Source organism: Neophocaena asiaeorientalis, unplaced genomic scaffold (genome assembly GCF_003031525.2).
Source record: "Neophocaena asiaeorientalis asiaeorientalis breed wild unplaced genomic scaffold, Neophocaena_asiaeorientalis_V1.1 scaffold40, whole genome shotgun sequence".
NCBI classification, from domain to species: Eukaryota; Metazoa; Chordata; class Mammalia; order Artiodactyla; family Phocoenidae; genus Neophocaena; species Neophocaena asiaeorientalis.
In genome coordinates this window covers 4,843,562-4,867,274 of record NW_020185335.1, presented here as the reverse complement: position 1 = coordinate 4,867,274, position 23,713 = coordinate 4,843,562, and the positions used below count along the sequence as shown (strand labels likewise).

Genomic DNA, 23,713 nt, shown 5'->3' with positions numbered 1-23,713 from the left:
GCTGCCCAGCTGAAGTTGAACAGAGCCACACTCTGACTCCTTGCTTCAGCTCTCATACTGTAAACACGTATCCTATTTGTGCCATGGTCTTTGTGCTTGGTGATTTCACTATTTAAAGTGGCCTCCAAGCATAGAGCTGACGAGCTGTCCAGGGTTCCCAAGCACAAGAAGGCTGTGATGTGCCTTCTGAGAACACATGTGATAGAAAAGCTTCCTTCAGGTAAGAGTTCTGGTGCTACTGGTTGTGAGTTCAATGTTAATGAATCAACAGTATGTGTTAAATAAGGTGTCTTTAGTCTGAAACACTAGTAAAACAAGGTTATATATTGATCAGTTGATGAGAATACTATGACCAGAGGCATGCAGGAACCTAATCTTACTGTAATTCCCTGGGAGCAATGGTTCAGTATTCACTAATTCAAGTGTCTGTGGTTACTTTACAGAACATTACTATCACAGATAATGAGAACTGTGTGTGTGTGTGTGTGTGTGTGTGTGTGTGTGTGTGTGTGTGTGTGTGATATTACTTAAAGCTTTAAAGATTACAGATACTTAGAGGCATCTGAATCGCAGAATCAAAACTTCATAAAGCATGTGCATATGAATAGTTCAGGGTGCTTTTGTGGGAACGCAGGATTCACAGGGATGCAGTGATAGACTGTTAAATCTCGCTCACAACACAAACAGAAAAAATCATTGTGTGTGTGTGTGTGTGTGTGTGTGTGTGTGTGTGTGTATGTGTGATATTACTTAAAGCTTTAAAGATTACAGATACTTAGAGGCATCTGAATCGCAGAATCAAAACTTCATAAAGCATGTGCATATGAATAGTTCAGGGTGCTTTTGTGGGAACGCAGGATTCACAGGGATGCAGTGATAGACTGTTAAATCTCGCTCACAACACAAACAGAAAAAATCAGAAAGTTATTTGACACTTAAATTCGTATCTTTCATTTGCAAAATTTTCCTTTTCTCTCTGTGAAGTCTTCTCACATTTATTATGTTCAATTCTCACATAATAGAGCGGGGTGTTCTCTAAAGTTTGAGAACCACAGGTCGAAAACAGCTACTCCCAAACCTGGGTGCACAAAAGCATCAAATGGGAAGATTTTTAAAAACACTGATTTTATCGTCTCACCCCAACCCTCCTGCCTCAGGGCACTACCTGGTAGTCGGTGCTGTGCCGACTGGGGAATTTCATTGAGGGGGAATTTCATTGAGGAGATAAACATGTGAGAGTCATCAGCTGTCTCAGGTTGCTTTGGCATTTGGAGCGGTGCTATGGTCTGAATGTTTGTGTCCCCCACTAAAATTCATACGTTGAATCACTAACCCCCAAAGGTAATGGTTTTAGTAGGTGGCACCTCTGGGAGGTCATGAGGTCAAGAGGGAGGAGCCCTCATGAATGGGATTAGTGCTCTTATAAAAAAGACCCCACAGAGCTCCTTCTATCATGTGAGGATACAAGAAGTCTGAAATCTGGAAGACAGCCCTCACCTGACAATGCTGGCACCATGACCTAGGACTTCCTATCCTCTAAAACTGTGAGAAATATTTCTATTGTTTATAAGCTACCCGGTCTGTGGCATTCTGCTACAAGACTAAACAGACTAAGACAGGTAGCGTCCTCAACGATGGTGACAGCAAACAGAAGCCACCTGGTTGTGTTATATGAAAAATCTCTAAGACACATTCTATAGTAATTTTCCCGAATATTTGTGGCCAAGGTTTTACCACTACCCTGCAGTTTTCAGAATTACACATTAATACAAAGGAACTGTTGCTCCCATATTCAACTGGCTTCTCAGTTCCACATTTGAATGTGTAACAGACATCTCCAACTCAAAATGTGTAAAACTGAGCTCGTTATCTTTCCCTTCAAACCTTCTCTGACCACATCTCAAATAATGGCAACTTAATCACTCCAATTTGCCCAAGCCAAAAATGTGGTGTTATTTTTTTGGTTCCTTTTGTTTTCTCATTCCTCACACATATTCAATGAGAAAATTTAATCTCTGTCCACCATCTACATTGTATCAACCAGTACAACCCACCATCTCCAGCTTTTCCCTGGATTCTTGCGTTACTCGAACCTGGTCTCCAAACAGACTTCCAAACTCCAATTATACATGTACATCTTATCTATATGTATGTACGTATTTGGTACACACACACACACACACACACACATTTTCTAACTCCTTTCTACCCCTGCTCCTAGATAGGCATTTCCCAACACAGGAGCAATCATGATTTTATTAAAGGGAGTCAGATTGCATCTACCATTGCTTAAAACTCTCCAATGTCTTCTGAGCTCATTCAGGGTAAAAACCAGAGACCTTACATGTCGTAAGGACCCATGACTCTTCCTCTCCTGCCCCCGTCCACTTGATTCCCTCTTGCTCTCCTACTACTCCCAGATTACTCACCATACTCCAGTCACACTTCATCTGCTGCTGTTTTCTGAACACACCTGGTGAGATCACCTCTCTCAGGACTTAGCACTTCCTATTTTCTCTGCCCGGAAGGCTCTTTCCCTAGATATTCACTGCCAGATTTTAAGTAGTAAATCCTCCTCTGCCAAGCCTCCTGCTTCAATTTCATATTTCCTTTTTTCTGCTTATTTTGCTCCATGAAATGCTGACTTCCTGACACAGCGCTATCCAATGTAAACTTTTTCCAATGATGGAATAGATGGCTATGGAGCAGTTAAAATGTGGCTAGTGAGACTGAGGAATTGGCTTTTAATTTAATCTTATTTTAATGAATTAACTCGAACTTGTAAAATTTGTTTCAAGTCATTTCGTTGTATTAATTAATTTTAATTAAATGTGAATCTAAATAGGCATTTGTTGCTAGTGGCCACTACACTGGACTGCATGATTCATCTAGAATCTATTTGTGTTTGACGGTGAAGGGATCAACAGTCTTTTTTACAATATTTACAGACAATTTTCCCCAGCACCACTTGTTGAAAAGACCATCTTTCCTTCACTGTTCATCAGTGCCACCTTTGCAATGAATCAACTATCCATATATGAGGGAGTCTGTTTATAGATTCTCTATGTTGCTTCATTGGTCTATTTGTTTATCCTTGTGTCAATTACATGCTGTTTTACTTAGCCTATCAATATAATGTCTATATTATATCTGGTAGAGTTGAGTCCTCCAACTTTACTCTTTAAGACTGATTTGGTTCTTCTTGTCCCTTCAAATTTACTGATAAATTGTAGAATCTGTTTGCCAATTTTCACCAAAAAAATTACACCAATGAACAAACACACTGCTGAAATTTTAATTAAGGTTTGCACTGAATCAATACCTAGTTGGGAAGAACTGACGTTTATACCACCGTATTGAGTTTTCCAATCAAGGAAACTTTCATATTTCTCCACTTATTTAGGATTTAATTTATCTAAAGAGTATTTTACACTTACCTGTATAAAAGTTGTACACATCTTTTTTAAGATTTATTACCATGTATTTGAGGTTTTTGATGCTACTGAAAATAGAATCTTCTAAAATTTCATTTTAATTGCTGGTATACAAAAATGAAATTAATTTTTACATTAACTTGATAGCTAGTGATCATCCTAACTTATAATAGTTAGTCTGTAGATTGTTGAGAATACTCTCAATACATAACCTGGCCATCTACAAATAATGAGAGTCATAGTTCTTCCTTTCCAGTACATATATCTTTCATTTCTTTCTCTTGCTTTATGGCACTGGCTAGGACCTCCAAAACAATGGTGAACAGAAGGATAATAGCAGGCATCTTTGTGTTAATGTTGGTAACAGGGGTAAAGTTTTCAATATTTCACAATAAACTGTGATATGTGCTGTAGGTTTTTTTATGGGTCCTCTTTAACAAATTAAGGAAATTTTCTTCTATTGGTAATTTACTGAGTTTTCATTTTCTCTTTATCATGAATGGATGTTGAATTTAATCAAACACATATTCCAAGACTATTAATTCCTCTTTAAGTTTATGTTAGTAAAGAATTCAAGAATAAAATTCATTTTTGCCCAAATTTAAAAAGAAAATATTTTCAAAGCTTTCATGTGTATGAATCTTTTTTCTTTTATTATTATTATTTAAAATATTTTTCCACTTTATGTTGGCAAAAATTGTATATATTTAAGGTATGTAATGTGATGGCTTCATATGAATATACATTGTGAAATGCTCACCATAATCAAGCTAATTAACATTCATTACCACGGTTGTTACATTTTTTTTTTTTTCATCCCCCTACTCCCCTCCCCTTGGGCAACCACTTGTTTGTTCTCTGTATCTGTGAGTCTGTTTCTCTTTTGTTATGCTTGTTCATTTGTTTTGTTTTCTAGATTCTACTTATAAGTGAAATCATATGGTGTGTATCAATCTTCTAAGAGGAATAAAGTCTATCCTTTTTGTTTTGGGACTTAATAAGATACATTTATTATTAGATGTTCTACACAGATACCACATGCATAGAAAATAATGACATTTTAAATCACCACCATTAAACTATTTTTTAAAGATTTACTTTAAGTTCTTCTACTGAACAATATACATTTTAATCAAGTTGCAAATTATGTCAACCTCTTACTTGTTTCATTTTAATTTTGTGTGTTTAAAATTTAACTATTAAATGAAAATTGATTAACTCACCAGTCATATTGCAATATAGAAGAAATGGTTCCAGGGGACCACTTCCATCTGCATCTATATAGTAAAATCCTGAAGTATTTCCTCTATGCTTATAGGCTTCACATGACTGCTCATAGATAGCTGTAAAAAAAAAAAAAAAAAGGATCATCATAAGTGAAATAGTATAAAATTAATTTCTTTAATTTTAATTTGGACACAGAATACTCCAAGTCTTGAAATTTGTATGTACATTACTGACCAGGAGAAAAGGTAACACACACTTTAAAACAAAACTCATTTTTTAAGTTATTATGGTTGAAAGAAGGTTAGATAGAAAAAAGGAAGAATGAGATTGTATTTTATGGCATTTCTTTTTATGATTAAAGGAATATGAGAATAAAAATTTAGTTCATTTTTACATTAGGTAAAACAACAAAGGAGATGGTAGGTGTTTTAAATGTTAAGATCCTTATAAGTATAATGTGACTTCCATTTTGGACATGCATCCAAATGGATCTTTTGACAACCATTCTGGAATTTCTAATTCTAGTATCACCTTGTAATAACCTAACATGTGAAGCACAACAGTGTAATCTCCTTAAATAATCTGCTGTTATTCAAAAATTATGCAATAGAAAAGTTTTAAATCATGCTTTAACTAGTCTCCTTTCTCACATAAAATTATCTATAGGTAAAATCCTTTTCTCCATAAAACAAATACGATTTACAAAGCTTCTCGTGAATAATTTAAAAAGTAATTTACATAAGAAACTTTCTCTAATGCTCTGTAATGAGAATTTAAGACAATTAAAATTCAAAGCAGAAGAAATATAAAATATATGCCCTCAAGTGGTCTCAGTGTGTTTTGATCCATAATTGGATGTTTTTACTTACACAATTATATATTTGCCATGTACAAGGTTTGATATTAACAACTGTATATGATGCACTCATCGCATTGAACACTTGGCCAAATGTAATGGTGATTTCCATCAAGCTTTTAATTTTGTGAAATGAGAAATAAACCATCCCCTGAATATCATTCTGTGATCTATTCTAAATTTTCAAAATTATGTTAATGAGTTTTTAGATCATATGAAATAATGTAACTAATTTTCTCAATGTTACAGAGATTTCAGATAATCATACATATTTACTTCTCTACTCCTCCACGGTTTCTTGGTTTTATTTTATTGCTATTGTATATTACACAGACAGAAATATAAGATGGATTGGTTTCTAGTCACATTTGTATTTTGTGCAGTGAAGTGGGCATATGAAAATGGTTCATTTATATATTACTATATATACTATTACTATACGCGCATATATGCGTTGATAAATTCTTTGAAAGAGGCTGGGATATAAACATAACTTTGCAGAGAGGGCTGGTATTAGAAAGGACACAATTGCATGAGGGTAACTGGGAGTACTTTTGCTTTATGTGTATTACTTGGCTTTTTATAACATGACTGTTTAACATATTATTTTCTAGTAAAACCTTTTAAAAGACTCCCATCACTCACCCTCCCTCAACTCAGGCTAACGATACTGATGGCTTCATTATAATTGGGTTTGTCATCCTGGCCCCATTTCCCAGAATGGTCATTGGCAAAACCCTTCGGCTCCTTTACACTACCTGCTCAAGAACCTAATGAGTTAACTCAATGATTGGATCACATTGTGGGCCACAGATGAAAATACGTTATTTATTCACCGTCTGATTTTTTTGGCTCAGAGATGTTTGTGTTTATATTTAGATTTGGTCATTGATAACAGTTGAAAATAAACAAATAGTCAATTAAAACACATTCTATTAGCTTTCTGTTTTGAGTTAGTTACTACAATTGGGATGATACCAGATATGAAGAATTAAAATACACCGTCCCTTTGCTGCTGGTGACTTGGGACAAGTAACTTGGCCCTGGCTTGAGGGACAGCAGGCGTTCTTCCTGTTCTTATGAGGCACTCCAACCCACACAAGCTGATGCCCCAGGAAAGACTGGCTGCAGTGGTGAAGGCACAAGGGTGAGGCCAGAAGGTCCCGCTGCCCCTGCTCACGCCCTCTCCAGCCCTGAGTGATGACTTCTGAGAGTCCCTTGTGGAGGCTCCAGGGGTGGGAGCTCAGGATTCCAATCTCAACTCCAGCAGGAGTACAAAGCAGTGCACAGTGAAGAGACGAGAGTGGGACTGCACGTAGCGCCCTTGCCTGAAGTCATGGCTACGGGCCAATAGTACTGAGAGTTAAGCTGCTCAGCAATGTCAGCAACAATATGAAAAAATGGGAAGGAAAATATGGGCATTTGGGTCTCCCCATCCCACGTCCTGAACAAGTAGACAAGAAAATGACATGAGTCTTACGACACATGCGAAACTTTCCACCAGGAAAAAAATGAACAGCTTCTAACACAGGAAAAGAGTATTTGGTTGTGGTCCCAGCCTCTGGAGCACAATTGCAAGCGCTCACATTCTCACTGTGCCTCAACTATTTCAGGAGCTTCTGGGCATGGTGATTAATCTCTCCCTGTAACCTAGTAAACTAGGGATAATAACAATGACTACACCCACCTAGCAAGGTGGTCATCAGAATTAAATAAGTTGGGACATGTAAAATACTAGAGCAGTACCTGGCATTTAGAAAATACTCAGTAAAATTAACTATTATGATTAATTCCATTTCTACCATCCTTATTCTCATCATCCTTATTAATGGAGTTGCAAGAGAACTGAAGGATCACCTATTCTGCACTGCATTTTATGCTTATCCTTAGCTACCTTTGTTTTCTACACGTGTTTTCCCCTTACCAGCCCTCTTATTCTTTTCTGTCTTGCTTTATTTTATATGCTTCTGTAAGCTACCTTGACTACTTTATGAAAAGAAGTGTGGACTAAAAATAAACTAGAAATCAACTGAATGCTAATAAGATCCAGGGTTGTACACACATGGACATATATACACACAACAACAACAAAAAAGGGAAATAAATAAGGGAATCAGGACAGAGGCAAGAACCACAGGTGTGTGTGGCTTACAGTTGTGGCAAGTTGCTCCCCTGTATCCAGTGTTTGTACAGTTGCAGTGAAAGGTGTCCCAGGTCTGGGAACATTGACCACCGTGTTCGCAATAGTTGGGCAAACACCTAAAAGAAGGTGCAGATACAATTACTACTATTCATTTTGAGAAATCACAAAATACTGCCGATTTATACATGATCATGTGAAAGAATAATGTCAACAGTAACCTAACGAGTAAATACCGCGTGACTAATGGTCATTCCATTTGTCGTTATGGTACCTTAATCACAAAACTAAACCTTAGATCAATAAATTCATCAGGTTTCAACCAATTCTCAGGTAGCTGTGACTGCTTAATTTTCAACATGTCGTACTATATCATAGCCCTTTCTTTTCCCTAGTGACATAACACTAATTCAATATGTTGTCAGAAACATCAATAGTTTACATAAAATAACAACATTTAATCATACTGATTTACTATACTGAATATTTAAAGGAAGAGGGAATAAAGAAGAGAGAAGGAAAGAAGGAAGTGGGAGGGAGGAACATCTCTATTCACTTGGTGTATACATCCAGGAATGCTGAAGATGTACAGTAGAGATGCGCAAACTCCAAGCAGTGGGTCAGGGTGCATCAGGATGCTGCATCAAAATCATAGGGGCTCCCAGGATACCTTAAATTTTTAAGAGAAATACAGCCATACTCGACATCTGTCCAGCACTGTGCAACTTATTAGCTTGAGGTAGTTAAATTTTAACATTAAATAGTAATACATTCCACTTAATCACGTCCTATCTTTGAGAAGCTGGAGTCTTAGTAGTTGTTAAAAAGTAACACCATGTGAAATCAAGTTGAACAAAAGTAAGGGTAGCAGTGTCTGATCTGATCCCAAGCTTTGAAAGGTTGTACACTACATTAAAAATAAACTTAAAATATTTTTCAAATTTTATATATATAATTTTAAAAATATATAAAAGTAATATACGTATAAATTACTTTTTAAAAGGTTTCTAAATGGTTAGGACAGGGCTTCCCTGGTGGTACAGTGGTTGAGAAGCCACCTGCCAAGGCAGGGGACACGGGTTCAAGCCCTGGTCCAGGAAGATCCTACATGCTGCAGAGCAACTAAGCCCGTGCGCCACAACTACTGAGCCTGCGCTCTAGAGCCCACAAGCCACAACTACTGAAGTCCACACACAGAGAGCCTGTGCTCTGGAACAAGAGAAGCCACCACAATGAGAAGCCTGTGCACCTCAACTACAGAAAGCCCACGCACAGCAACGAAGATCCAAAAATAAATAAATTAACTAATTAATTAAAATAAATAAAGTGTTAGGACATAAACACTTATAAAGTTGCCTGGAACTAAGCCACTGTTTAAATGAAAACGTTAGTTATATCTTTTGGCTTAGGACACTGTGAAAAAATTACTGAAATACATTAAGGTACCCTGGACAAAAAAGTTGAAGAGCTTCTGGTATCAACTCAAAGAGCCCTGATCAAATAACTGATGCTTTTTAGAATTTAAATTGAAAGTTATATTGAGACCAATGCTCTCATTCACCCCAGAATAAAAAAATAAATAAATTACAAAACCCGTCAAGAATATATTCTTGATGAAGTTTCTGCCACCTCCTTTTTTAAAACTAGACTGGGAACTTCATGTTTTGCTTTTAGGATTTTCCCAATTTTAACTGAAAATAATGTTACTACTTTTCCTGATTATAAAAAATAGATATCCACTGTACAGAAATCAAACAATATAGGAAACAATAGAGAAGAAACATAATTTATAATTTCAATATATAAAAATTACCACTATAAACATATATGTGTGTGTATAATGTATTATGTTCATAAATGTAGTCATAAAGTACACGCTACTTTACAACCTTTTTAAGGATTCAAAAATAAATAATGGGCATCTTTCCATGCCAATTAAGTTTATATGTATTTTAGCATTTTTATAGATTCACAGGAATCTATTCAAAGAATATTTAAAGAGGTATTTAATTTTTTAAGCATTTCAAATCAATAACAATCTAGAAGAAAGAGGGAATTTTTAAAATAAAATTAACACAAAAACAGTTCTAATTGGTAATCAGAAAAGAAAAGGACAGAGAAGGCTATTCTTTAACAGACCTTGAACAATGTTTTAAAAGGGGGCAGATATAAGTGACTACACCTAAAATTCTAAAGAATGAATCTATTGGGATACATGACTATTTCTATTTGATCTGCTGCAAAAGATACTGTGTCCATTTTCCTAGATTCCTGTTAGACTTGACTTTTCATATTTTTAAATTACAATGTGAAAGACTGGATTGTGGATTTTATTTAAATTCATCATATAGTAGTTCTGTTTGACTACTAGTAACCTATGGCAAACTACATTGTATAGTGAAGTACTGATTCTCACTAAAGGTTTTAAACAATTATCTTTTATACTTTTCTCCCTGAGAGTCATTTCAATACAAAGTAGAACATAAACAAATGAATATATCAACATGCCCCAAACTGAAGTGGCGTGTATGACTTTATTTATTTATGGCTGTGTTGGGTCTTTGTTGCTGTGTGCGGGTTTTCTCTAGTTGCGGTGAGTGGGGGCTACTCTTCGTTGCAGGGTGCAGGCTTCTCTTGTTACGGAGCACGGGCTCTAGGCACACAGGCTTCTGTAGTTGTGGCATGTGGGATCAGTAGTCATGGCCTACAGGCTCTAGAGTGCAGGCTCAGTAGTGGTGGTGCACGGGCTTAGTTGCTCCATGGCATGTGGGATCTTCCTGGACCAGGGCTCGAACCCACGTCCCCTGCATAGGCAGGTGGATTCTTAACCACTGTGCCACCAGGGAAGCCCCAGTTGATATTCTTAAAAGGTTGATATCAAAAGATTTCCTTAATACTATTGCTTAATAAGTGGTTTAGGTCCAAGCAACTTAATAAATATTTATGCCCTTAACAATCGTCACCCCTACCCCACTCCCACTTGGGTTTCTGCCCCAAGACATGGGGACATAGAGGACAGCTCCCTTTGCAGTTCTATCCTCACCTCCATCGAGGGACTGATAGCCATCAGCCTCAGTCAGACCCCACCCAGATTTCCATGCAGGTCCACAGAGGACAAGGGGAGGGCTTCTAGATGAGTGTGTGTGTGTGTGTGTGTGTGTGTGTGTGTCTGTGAGTAAGAAAAGTGTGAGTGTGTAAAGAGTATAGGAATGATCTTATGAGTGTGCAGGTGCGTGTGTAAAGATGCTATGGGTCTATGAGAGTAGGTGTGTGAGTGTGCTTGTGTATGGATGAATGAGTGAGGAGGTGTGTGTGTGTGTGTCTGTATGTAGACTGTGTGTGAAAAGTGGCTTTGAGATATGTGAGTATATGCATGTATAGATGTGTGGGGGAGATTTGTACAATGACATTAGTTTACACATAAAGAATGTGTGTAAATGACTGTGTGGGTGTGAGTGTGAGCACGTATGTAAATTTATGTACACCTTTATGTGTAGGTTTGATCCAACTTAACGTTAGTTACAGTAAAAAGAGAACTACATTGTTTAAGATTCTGTCAGATGTTTTTTTTTTGGCTGTGCCTCATGGCTTGCAGGAGCTTAGTTCCCCAAAAAAGGATTGAACCCGGCCCTTTGGCAGTGAAAGCACGGAGTCCTAACCACTGGACCACCAGGGAATTCCGTCTGTCAGATTTTTAAATATATTTTTAATGTTCCTGTTTGTTTCAATTGCAATTTATTAAGCCATAAATTCTGTGTTTAATCTTCATAGATTAAGCATGAACCGCAATACATGTTGATGTGCTCCCAGGGAAGCGGTACAACATGGCAGGTAGCACGCAGGGCGACTTCCTGGAACCAGGGGGCTTAGATCCGATGCTGGGCTCTGCCTTTAGCCATGTCCTCTTAGCCAACTTACTTAACCACTCTGTGCATCTACTTCCATGTTTACAAGAAACAAACACTCTAAGAACAGATTCTAAGGGGTTTTGTGAAGATTAATTTAAATACATATTAATTAATTTATTTAAAATAAATTTTAGAACAGAGTCATTGCACAAGTCTCTCACACAATGCATAAGCTCACTCACATATCCAAAATCGCCCTACATACTCATACAAGTCGTGACACACACAATGACACAAGTCCTCAAGCATTAACCCATGCATGTGTACAGTCACACATGCACACGCTCACACACAGCCACACCATCCCTACACACACACCTGTAAGGTCATTCAGACACATTCCCAGGCCCCTCACTCACTCACATCACCCTACACAAGTCACTCACACACACACACACAAACGTAAATACTAATTCATGTTAAGTTAGAATACAACCCAGTAAACAGGGTTTCTTTTAAGTCTCTATTTAATAATGCTTTAGAAGCTATGTCAACAGGTATAGCATATACGACCAAGACAGATGGATACATATTTTCTTCTGAATATAAGAGAATGGAATGAACTTAGAGATACTTTTGGAAGTTTAAAAGGTATACAAATATAAAAGGTACGTTGGTTTTTGCTGTTATTTTTAAGATTTCCAGGGTTACCATTAGCCTAAAATTTTCTTTAAAAAAGGTATAGTCAAGACCTATCCATAATTTGCTACTTCTGAAAAGCGTTTTTAAGATGTGGTACCGAAACCATAATTCTCCTACTGTGCTGTAGCATGCTCTGTTTTACAAGCGTGCACCTCTGGAAAGCAGGCAAGATGGATTCCTTGTGTAAATGGCAGCTTCAGAGAAACCCATGTTGGAGAGGTGTGGGTCTACCTGTACCAAAAGAACGTTCTGCGATCTGAGACGGTCAAAATGACCATCACTCACCGTGTGGATGACCGAACCTCCCCACCCATTGAGGGTGAGGGCTCCCTGCTTCTGTGAGTGAGACCCACCTCAAGAGAGCTGGCCCAGGGAGCCTTGCTACAGGGCTTCCCCAAAATCAGGATTAACGCTCCTGAGCTGGCGTGGCTGTAATTACGGAGATGGTCACTGTCATTTATTCCCCAAATCAAGCCAACTGAGGTTTATCATCTCAATTCTCCCTTTATCATCTTTCATTATAGAAAGTATTATTTTCTCTACAAATTGAGTTAAATAAACACATATTCATAGAGAGGAAATGATGGCCTTCTAATCCATTGCTAAATAAGATTATAATTATTTTTCTCTACACATAGAATAATATCTACTAGTGTTCAAAACAGGATCAACAGACGTTGATAAACGGTCTTCAGATATAATAGATGTGTGTTTATGTTGATAAAATGTTTCATACAAATAAAAAGTTATTTTTAAAACTCAGAATTTGGGACTTCCCTGGTGGCGCAGTGGTTAAGAATCTGCCTGCCAATGCAGGGGACATGGGTTCGAGCCCTGGTCTGGGAAGATCCCACATGCCACGGAGCAACTAAGCCCATGCGCCACAGCTACTGAGCTTGCGCTCTAGAGCCCGCGAGCCTCAACTACTGAGCCCGCATGCTGCAACTACTGAAGCCTACGCACCTAGAGCCCGTGCTCCGCAACAAAAGAAGCTACTGCAATGAGAAGCCCACACACCGCAACGAAGAGTAGTCCCCACTCATCACCGCAACTAGAGAAAGCCCGCGCGCAGCGACGAAGACCCCACGCGGCCAAAAATGAAAAAAAAAAGTTAAAAAAACGTAGAATTTATCTGTTTGCTCAAAATATATATTGAACACTACTACATGGTTGGGGTTAAGTTTGTCACATTGCTTAATTTTTTTTAATCTGGAAAGGCTATGACATTCCACTGAACTCAATAATTAAAAATAACCGCCTTGATGACTGGCAAGATTATTTGGCTATAGTTGCCCATGCCTAAAAATACTTTAAAATTATTAACTATCAATTATCATATTAAAAGTTACTTGTCCTCTGCAATGAACGCCCAAAGCTTGCATTAGCATGCCCTGTACTGGAGTTCCTATTGAAACTACTGGATCATCCTCAAACCTTTATCAATACTACGGCTCCAAACTTTTTCACAGGGAGTTTCCTCTTCATTTTCCCTGCAGAGAAGATAGTAATGGGTTCTTAAAGGTACACATCAGGACCATAGCAACCAGTTAAATTCCTATGCCTCTGAAATATTATTCAGCTGTCATGGAAGCAAAAGCCAGTTTGATAACTGACCACATAGGTCTCTGATTTACTGGTACCTGATGGTCTAGATTACTGTTAGGGTATCCTAAGCTATTGCGTTTAATGATATATTTTTGATACATTTATACCCCTCTAAAATTATAGCAGCATCAACATCACCTTTGTGAATTGGTAGCTATTTGTACATATAAATAACATGGTCACATGTCTTCTGGCTAAATTTTATCACTGGAAATATGAAGTATAAAACTAAAAGAATATTTTCTTATTTCTAATGTGAATATTATCTCTTTCCTGTGGAACAGATGATGGTAAGAAAAAGGAGAGAAAAATGTTTGTTTTACATACAAATTTCAATCTGCTGCCAAAAGTTTGAAAATGGACAGGTCAAACTAAAGAAGTGAGATTGCCTTTACCTGTCTGTGATTCCACATGAGTCTATCTGAAGGTCGCTGAAGTTCCCAAGGGACTCCTGCTGAACTGAAATCAGATCTACCATCTTGTGATTGATAGAAATGAGTCTCATACATCCCTGAAACCCACCAAGTGGACTTTTACATTTGGATCCAAAGCTGTTGTCAGGACAACCTGATAAAAACAAAACAATACAAAGTTGATCAGGATACATCATAATGAATCAGGACTCAGTATCTTCACTAAAAAAAATTTTAAAATAGGCATTTGATTATTAAATTGAAATGGAGGGGAAAGCCTACTGCAGTCATCATTCATTTGATCTAAATTACAAATAGCAATTCATACAAACGTATTTCTCTTTATTACCATAGGATTCATAGGAAATTACTACTGTTATAATAATTATGTGCAAGGATACTAACTTGATCCCAACTTTAGAAATACACAGATCAGCTCCAGTATCCTGAACATGTCATTCAGCAGTATTAAATTATATATAACGCAAACACAGGAACTTAGTCTTTTGGGATGCAAAAAGAAGAGCATAAAGGATGAAAGCATGCACTGTAGACAAGAAAAGATAAATCAATAATGCTGAAATACCTTTGTGTTTAAGGCTATTCGGAAAAGGAGTTACGACGACTTGGAATAAAATTACAACTATTTATGCAATTAAATACTTTTCATATGCATATAAGAGCCACACACACATGCATTTTAATAACTCATAATGGCTTAATGTCAAAAACATTTCATTGTTTGACTTTATTTATTCTCTGCCTCATAAAGGAGTGTTCCATTTATACTGATTTTTTTTCTAACACTTATCTAAGACCTGTTTCTAATTATTTAAATAATAAAGAACTATAGTATTAACCATTTTTGTCTGGGGTTTAATGATGTTCTCAGTGTTTCTCTATCCAAGTGAAATAAACAATTTTATGGAGTATGAACACATATATTATACTTATGTACTTTTCATTAATCTTTCTTTGCTGTTATGGTTGTCAACCACTAATATAATTTCAAAGAATAAGAAATGAATCAGCAATTCCCTAACTCCTGTACAATCCATGCTAGTTTTCTACCTGGGAATTTCCATTATAATTAAATATTTTGACAGAGGATGTTTCTCCTTAATGCTTTTTTTTCTAACAAAATACTTTTACCCAGCAAGGAAAGGCCAGGATTCATACTTGAAACTGTTATCATGCACACTGAAATATTATATTTTAAGCAACGGAGACTGAAATTTTAAATTTAATATATCAAGAAAAGGGGACGAAAGTTTTTTCAGTATCAGTTAATTGTACATGGTTCTACACACATTTTCAGTGCTTAAAATTCTTCTGTGGTACAGGATACAGTTACCATAATTGGATGTGTTTTCTAGATGACTTATTAACCAATTAAGAATGTTAAAATAAAAACCAAGAGGAGAGCGGTTCAGTAATATTTGGGGGCAGCTACAATATGCCAGGAATATAAACAGCGCTGCTAATCTCCTTTTCTCCAAGTGGTGTTTCCTGACACATTTCAAACTATTTCAGAGTAAAATAAATTGTGCGGTATGCCTCTATAGGGAACAAAACTAAGCAAACTCACAGTCACAAGGAGAGGTCATGGAACTTTACAGAGAGCACAGCGGTCATATTATGAGGCCCTTCACATTCCTGGCTACAATGTTTAACAAGCAAGAGATTCTAAAGAACAAAGTAGGGTTCAACCCAGGTTAGTCTCATTAGCCTATGATAACAGACATCCACAGGTTAATATAATGCAACAGCAGAGAGAAATTCAGCACTGAACTGGTTTGGGATGAAAGTTCTAAAATATGAAGATATCTAGGGAATACTTTCATGCTGAATTAATGGATGGATCCATTACTAGAGGCAGGCAGCGTGGAAAGCACCTCTGAGATGGCAGATAAATGATCACTGCGCGTACCGGAAGTAAGAGGCCGGGTTTGACTCCAGGGTGGTGTAGCCAGTTCACTGGGTGGGTAACGTCTGACTTATACAAGCAGGAGTGTGAGGACTCAGCACACGGTCTAGTATCTCTAGCTTGTGCTACACGGTGTGCTATTCAATTGCACAAAGATTGCATAGGGGAATACACAGAAGTTAGACTTTCCTCCATCCTCAATCTGGAGAACCCAGATTTAAATTTTATCGTTTATAAATGACAAAAGCTGACCTCAGTACGTTTTTGAAAGGCATACATGTGAGGAGGGAGAAAACGTAAACAATGATGGGCAAAGAGTGGCGTGTGGCAGCATCTGCAGAATGCTGTGAGTTCCGGGCAGCCCACTCTCTCAATAGTCACACTCAAGACTGACACAGAAAACAAATACAACCCAGGCTGGTGGGACAGACTGCCCCAAAATTAACTACCTAAAAAAAGCCCTCCATCTAGATAAAACAGATCCTAGGAATAAAGGGGACTCATCCACACAGTGGAGAAGGTTTTCTAGGGTGACCAACCGCCAAGTTTGCTCTGGGGGTGGGAAGCAGGGAGGCTGTTCCCAGGACTCCAGGCTTTCAGTGCTAAAACGGGAGAGTTGGTGGTGCAGCAAAAATAGAAATAAGACTTCTCTTAAATAAAAATGAGATTTCTATTTTCTGATAAACAAGGAAAATAAGGAAACAGTGAACAGGCTGGGAAACAACATAAACAGGCCTGAAACAGTTAAGCAGTCTTGGTTATTCTTTAGCTGTTACTACTAACCAACACTTGTAGCTAGCTGGACTTGTCCTTCACAAAGCTGGTTACTCTCTGACTCCGTATGAATTACACTCTGCACCTGGCTTTCTTCTTTCCTTACGCTCCCTTGTAGCATTCTTTGTTTCAGAAAGAAGGTCACCGGCCAATAACTTCAGAAAAGACCAACCCCAGTTACCAAGTTGCCTGACGCCAGCTGTAGCTGTTTTGAAATTTCGCAAAAGAAAAAAAAAAAAAGCATGACCTTCATTAGGATATAAAATCTCTCCTATTCCCAGGGAGTGGGGGTGGGGGGCTGCTGTGTCCTCTCTTTGCGCGGCAAAGAATAAAGCTACTTTTTCTCGTTCCTCCAAAACTCTGCCTCCGTATTTCTTTTCGGCATTGGTGCATGGAGAGTCAAGATTTTGGCATCATTGGTCACCCCATTGCCAGTACCACTCAGACAATGAGCCCCTGAGCCAGTCCTGCCCTTTAGGGGACCCTATTCTAACCCTCCTCCAGCCATAATTCTGCCCATGGCAACAGGGGGTCTCACAGGGGAAGGTGATGTGCCCACTTGGAAACTGCTCCCCTCTAGCCCATCCCAGAATCCAGAATTCCCACCCCAGAAGCCCTACTTGGGCTTCCAGAAGGATGGACCTCCTCTACCAGGTCCTGGAGGCACAAGGCTGGGAGGAGGAGGGAGAAATGTGGCAGCAGGAGGCCTCCTGCTTTCCTTTGTACCCTTGTTCGCAGCCCTGGAAATGTCATGGTGCCCTGGGGCTTGCAGGGTATATACTTAGTGATTAATAGAATCTCATGACAAGATCAAACATACTCTGGTACTTAAGGTTACCAATTGAGAAGATGATTGAATCAACAGAGATGTTGCCTAAGTAAACTTAAGATTGGTTATTTAAATAAAAGCCCTGAAGTTGGCATTTTATTATGGAAGCTTTCACAGTATATTGTTCAGGGACTCAGGAATACCTGCAAAGATGTCAAATCATAAAGAACATGACAGGAGGCATAAAACCCCAATTCAAGACGATGGTTACCTGGGGAGATGAAGAGGTATGATCATGGAGTGACAAATGGATGTTGGTAATGTTATCTTTCTTAAGCTGGAAAATGCATGTGCAGATGTGTATTTTAAAAATAATAATTAGTATTCTTTGAATTGTATATATGATGTAAGATGCGAACAATACGAAGTAACTGGGTGTGGGCTATTTGGCAACTCCCCGTGTATCTTTGCAACCCTCTGGTAAATCTAAAACTATTCAAAAATTATTAAGTTCATTTAATTAAAATGGCGTATATCATATGTATCATAATAAAAACAAGCAAAATTACAGAGTGCACATGTGATATATTTCATTATAAAATATTATAGTATGAATAAAAATCAATCAAAATTTTGTACAAAAAATAGGCATCACTAAATCTGAACATGAAGGGTGTAAAATAATTTAAGAATGATGAGTCTATTTTCATTACTTACACTTTTATGCAGTCTGTTATTTTTATCATCTCTTTTTTGCATCATTTAACAAAATGTTTGGGTTTTTTCTTACCTCTTTTGGTGCTTCTAAATCTTTTCCTTTGAAGTGAAAGCTCTAGATTAAGTTGTTCTACACAGATCTTCCTTGACTTACAATGTGGTTACATCTTGATAAACCCATTGTAAGTCGAAAATATCCTAAGTCAAAAATGTGTTTAATATATCCAACCTGCCAAACATAGCTTAGCCCAGCCTACCTTAAACATGCTCAGGACACTTACATTAGCCAACAGTTGGGCAAAATCACCTAACACAAACCCTACTTTATAATAAAGTGTTGAATACTCACGTAATTTATTGAATACTGTACTGAAAGTGAAAACAGATTGGTTGTGTGAGAACAGAATGGTTTAAGTGTATCTGTTGTTTACCCTTGGGATTGCGTGGGTGACTGGGAGCTGTGGCTCGCTGCCACTGCCCGGCATCCTGAGAGAGTATTATTCCACATGTCATTAGCCTGGGAAAAGATCAAAATTCAAAGTACGGTTTCTATTGAATGTGTATTTCTTCGCACCATCATAAAGTTGAAAAATCCTAAGTCAGGGACTGTTTGTATATCCTACCATGTATTAAAGGAACATGTTCCTATGGACTGCTATAAAATCAATCATATATTCCATAAGGTTTTATAAACCACTTGGTTTATACATGAACACATCACCCTAAAGGAAGCAATTATATCTTTTAAGATTGTTGCCATTATGCTGCCTCTCACAGTAATGGATTAGGTAGGGGTTTTTTGGTTTGTTTGTTCACTCTTAATATAAGATGAATGATTCACGGTCTGTGTACTTACTGTCAATTCTTAGAAAGGAATTTGTATCTTATTGATGAATAATGAAGGCTGGGCTTTCAACCAAATTCAAAAGTGGTTCTAGACAGAAGTCATGATTACATTTCAAAATAACAAGAAGAAACACCTCAAGTCATGATTAAAAATAAGTCTTACTACTAACAGTTTTACAACTTTGTCTTTCTAATTAATGTTAAGTATTGTCTTATGTTAATTTTCCAGTGCTAAAGATTCATTTCCACTTCCAAGGTTTGCTTTTTGAAGATTTTAGTTCAATCGAACATCCACTGGACAAGTAAACACTTCATTTGTTTTTGTTCTTTAAGAGAGATGGCTAATGCCTTCATTTTATCAACTATATCAGTGCGTTATTACTTCGCAGTGAGAAGAGGCTTCTGGGGCTAATTAAGTTATATTTTTTGTCCACTGGCATAATATTGACCTGCACTGAGCAGCAGAAAAGCAATAAGAATGCTCTAGAAAAGCTAAGAGGCATGATCAGGAAAACAGTGCAATGCAATGAGCCCATAAAATCTGAAAAAGACATACATGTACGGCCATTCAACATTAGGAAAATATAACAAAATTTGAAAGTAAGAACTGAAGAGCATGGTCTACTTGCAAGCAATCTCATTATAGAAATCATAAACATAAGTCAGTCTACCTCAAAGAAATGCATTTTAGGTCACAATTAATCATCGTGATCTACTCAACATTTCCATGTTCAAAGAAAGTGAGAAATTATTCCATAATATTCACACTGGTTAAAACACGATGACTTTAAGACACAGGGCAAGTGACTGCGAACATGGTTCAATTGCCCATATGGAGCAACCGTTTCTCTTACCTCCAAAATAAGAGGTGCCCCCTGAATAAATCTGCTCAGGCCCCAGGGAAGGAGACGCAGAAGCCACTTGGCCATCCACCACCACGCTCAGGTAACTCCTTTTGGCAGACAAAGAGACGGAATGCCACTGCCCATCATTTAATCCAACACCTGGGGGAGGTAAAATTAGTTAAAAGAGATACCTCTTAACAGTGAACATTGTAAGCAGTTGGTTAGAAATAGCAATGTACACATCACTCAATCAAGGGCAGCACTCACAACTATTTTTTTTTTTTTTTTTTTTTTGCGATACGCGGGCCTCTCACTGTTGTGGCCTCTCCCGCTGTGGAGCACAGGCTCCGGACGCACAGGCTCAGCGGCCATGGCTCACGGGCCCAGCTGCTCCGCGGCACGTGGGATCCTCCCGGACCGGGGCACGAACCCGTGTCCCCTGCATCGGCAGGCGGACTCTCAACCACTGCGCCACCAGGGAAGCCCTCCAGCTATTTTTGACCACAAGCTTTCAGACAGAAAATGCATGGAAGCTCCATTAGATGCTGAAGCTCTTTGCCCTGTACTCATTTACTATAACACAAATTCCATCCTGGGCACCAAAGCTTATTTTTAAATTATATCCATGAAGCAAAAAAGATTTCCAAAGACCCAATTCTGATTTGGTTTGTGAAAGATAATGAGAAAGACCTAAAAACTGAAAAACGAAGAATGTAGGCTAGATACTTTTAGACACATTTTCTAAGAGTGGACTCTGAAATAGACAGCTGAATAGAGTTATATAATCCCTGACGATATGAGACTGGACTAAAATAAATCAAATGTCCCAAATTTGTCATCCTGTGCTTCCTCTAAGAGGATACATTTAGAGCGAAGATCCTTGTACTGAGTTTTGCGTCACACAGACGAACACTTCCCACCCTCCTCATCCCACCCTGCATCTCCCACCATCTCTTCCTCAAAGCTCAGATGTGCCTGGATACAAGGCTCTGCTTCTGTTATCTCATCTTAGGCTTTCCATTGGCCTGGGATGGTGCTCATCAAACTACCTGCGGTTATGGACATTTTCTTTTCTGATCTACTGCAGATTGATACTTTTATAAAATTCAATAAAAATGAATGACTGAAACATTAAAGAAAGAAGATATATAAAATGCAAGCCCACTGACCATATGCTTAGAAGGTGTGGCAATACCTTCTTGCTATAACGGTTTCTAGGAGATTACTCTCAATTTTTGTACTTATCTTGGTAATAAGTATTTCAGTGAACCAGTATATTCCAAGGAGCACCCTCTGAGTAGCAGTGCTCCAGGTAGCTGCTGGGTAGCTGCAGCAGGATAAAGTCAAAGGCTTGGGGACATCTTCTGTCAATACAGAAGCTAATTTACATTCAGAACACAAGTCTGAACAAGTTAAGAACAAAAATCATAAATCTTGCCCTCAAAGTCCACCTCCTCAATTTGGGATGATTTGTCGTCTAAAGGAGGAAAGGAAGGAAGGGAGGAAAGGAGGCAGGGAGGGAGGGAGGAAGGGAGGAAGGAAGGAAGATAGAGTAAAATAAAATAAAGTTATTAAAATAAAAAATAATTATTAAGAAAAAGAAAATTATTTAAAAAAAAAAACGGACGGATAGAACCCTAGGACAAATGGTGGAAGCAAAGCTACACAGACAAAAGTCTATCAGGACAGCCATTCTGCGATGTGACACAGTTAAATGCACCCATTTGCCCAGCTTGCGGGTTACGAAGTTGTGCTGTGTTTGCGGGAGGAACTTCAGAAAGCTATTCTTGAGCCTCATTTGTAACAGACAGCGCTTGCTTACGATGAGGAGACTTTTATTACCTGTCAATGGGATTTATTGCTCAAATTAAATAATGAAAGACCCATTTAATTCATTTCACCTAACTCTACATAATAAAAAGGATAATTTTTAAATTGGATTCTATTTTTCTTTTAAATCTACAGCTACTTCCACTTTAATGTCTGATGAGAAGTGAGCCCCTTTCCAAGGCCACATCATGGTGAAAGAGGGGAAGAAAAGGAGGAATTGCAGAATTTGTATTTTTTCTGATTCATGGTATAAGGTAACTAAATGCTAATTCTAGTACACGACTCTCACCACTCACAACTTTCAAAGGTAGGGGAAGGGATATATTGTTGGTATAATAATAATAAAATAATAACAGTTTTAGTGACTATTATTCATAACAGGTACTGCATGCTTTATATGCATCATGTCATTTAATCTTCAACATTACTACTGTCATTCTCATTTTAAATATGGAGAAAATAAACCTCAAGGGAAAAACAAATCACCCAAGGAAGTATCCAGCTGGTGAGCCGATTCCAAAACCCACACTCTTCTCGGCCTGCACGACAGGTGCTCGGCCCCCTTATTGTTTTGCTCATGTTAAACAATTAACTATGAGAAAGAGAAAAGCAGCCCCTAAGAGCTAGGGGCTAGTGGCCTGGTACTCTCAGGGAGGCCTTGGTGGTGTGAGATGCTGGTGGGCGTCCAGAGCTAGGCCTTGGTGTTCTCCCACTGAGCATAAACAAGCTCAGAGAACATCAATATTAGACAAGGTCACTCTGTCACTATAACGAACTGGGACCAAAAAACCCCCCCAAAACAAACAAACCCCAAAAGTACTTTACAAACTGGTTTAAGCACAGACAAAAGCAAGGCTACTGTGAAAACCACAAAAATACCAAGTCCTCTCCCGGCTAATATGAGTAACAACGGACTGTTTAAATCAAATACAGATTTAGCCTTATTTTATTCCTCCATCCTTCTAAATAATACTTACAAAGATACTTAACCAGTTACCCTCACCTCCTGGCAGCATTTAATCCCAAGCAATTTTCCATTTCCTTGAACCCCCCACGCAAAACAGCTAACTCAACCTAAAATCCTATGACAAGTCATCCTTAACACCTTTATAATGAGACTCTTCCATGGTTCCCCTGGGTGAGGGTTCTCCTTGTTGCAATAAGCAACAAACCCAAACTGTTTGATTGCAGGTATGATCACTGTGGTCTCTGGGTAGAAACCATTGACACCTCCAGCTGGAAGAACAGAAGAATAAATGGAAAGATTTGCAAGTGCAGGTGGCAGGAGAATGTGGGATCCTTTACAAGAACCTCCTCCCTCTCCCCTTCTTCTCCTTCTCCTCCTCTTTTCTTTTCTCTCTCTCTCTCCTTCTCTCTTTTTGTCTCCCTCCAGGCCCCAAAACACATAGACACACAAAATATAGGAGGAGGAAAAAGGTTTATCTCTGCTCCTTGTATATAAAATCAGGGACCAGTCTTAAACTGCTACAGAAATATTGTGACACTTTAGCTACCATCACTCTTTCATAAGATTATAACAGGCATCCATGAAGTAGGATGTGTAAAGGGGGAAAAAAAAAAAGCCTGCTATATAGGGTAGATTCTTTGCAAAGAAGCAAAAAGCAATTAAACAAAGGCCATTACTCAAGGAGCAACTGAAGGAATTTGCCTGTTCCAAGTAACTTTTAGTGCTCTGAAACTGTGCCAGACATTCCTATATTCACTAACTATAGCCACTAACCAGAATTAAAGATCCATGACACCAGATTGCTCTTGCCAA

General features: G+C 38.1%; 1 protein-coding gene across 7 annotated transcripts in view; it reads right to left on the bottom strand.

The window, feature by feature from the left end:
• The window catches only part of CNTNAP4 (contactin associated protein family member 4), a 259,706-nt gene that overhangs the window by 61,601 nt on the left and 174,392 nt on the right, over positions 1–23,713 (bottom strand). For 6 of the 7 annotated variants that reach the window (XM_024735646.1, XM_024735648.1, XM_024735652.1 and 3 more), the window contains 4 exons: positions 20,113–20,262; positions 14,208–14,379; positions 7,670–7,776; positions 4,658–4,777 (listed from right to left, as the gene is read on the bottom strand). In XM_024735646.1, the coding sequence (XP_024591414.1) occupies positions 4,658–4,777; positions 7,670–7,776; positions 14,208–14,379; positions 20,113–20,262 (549 nt within the window). The remainder of the gene's footprint in view (positions 1–4,657; positions 4,778–7,669; positions 7,777–14,207; positions 14,380–20,112; positions 20,263–23,713) is intronic. The other variant, XM_024735650.1, reaches the window with a different exon arrangement.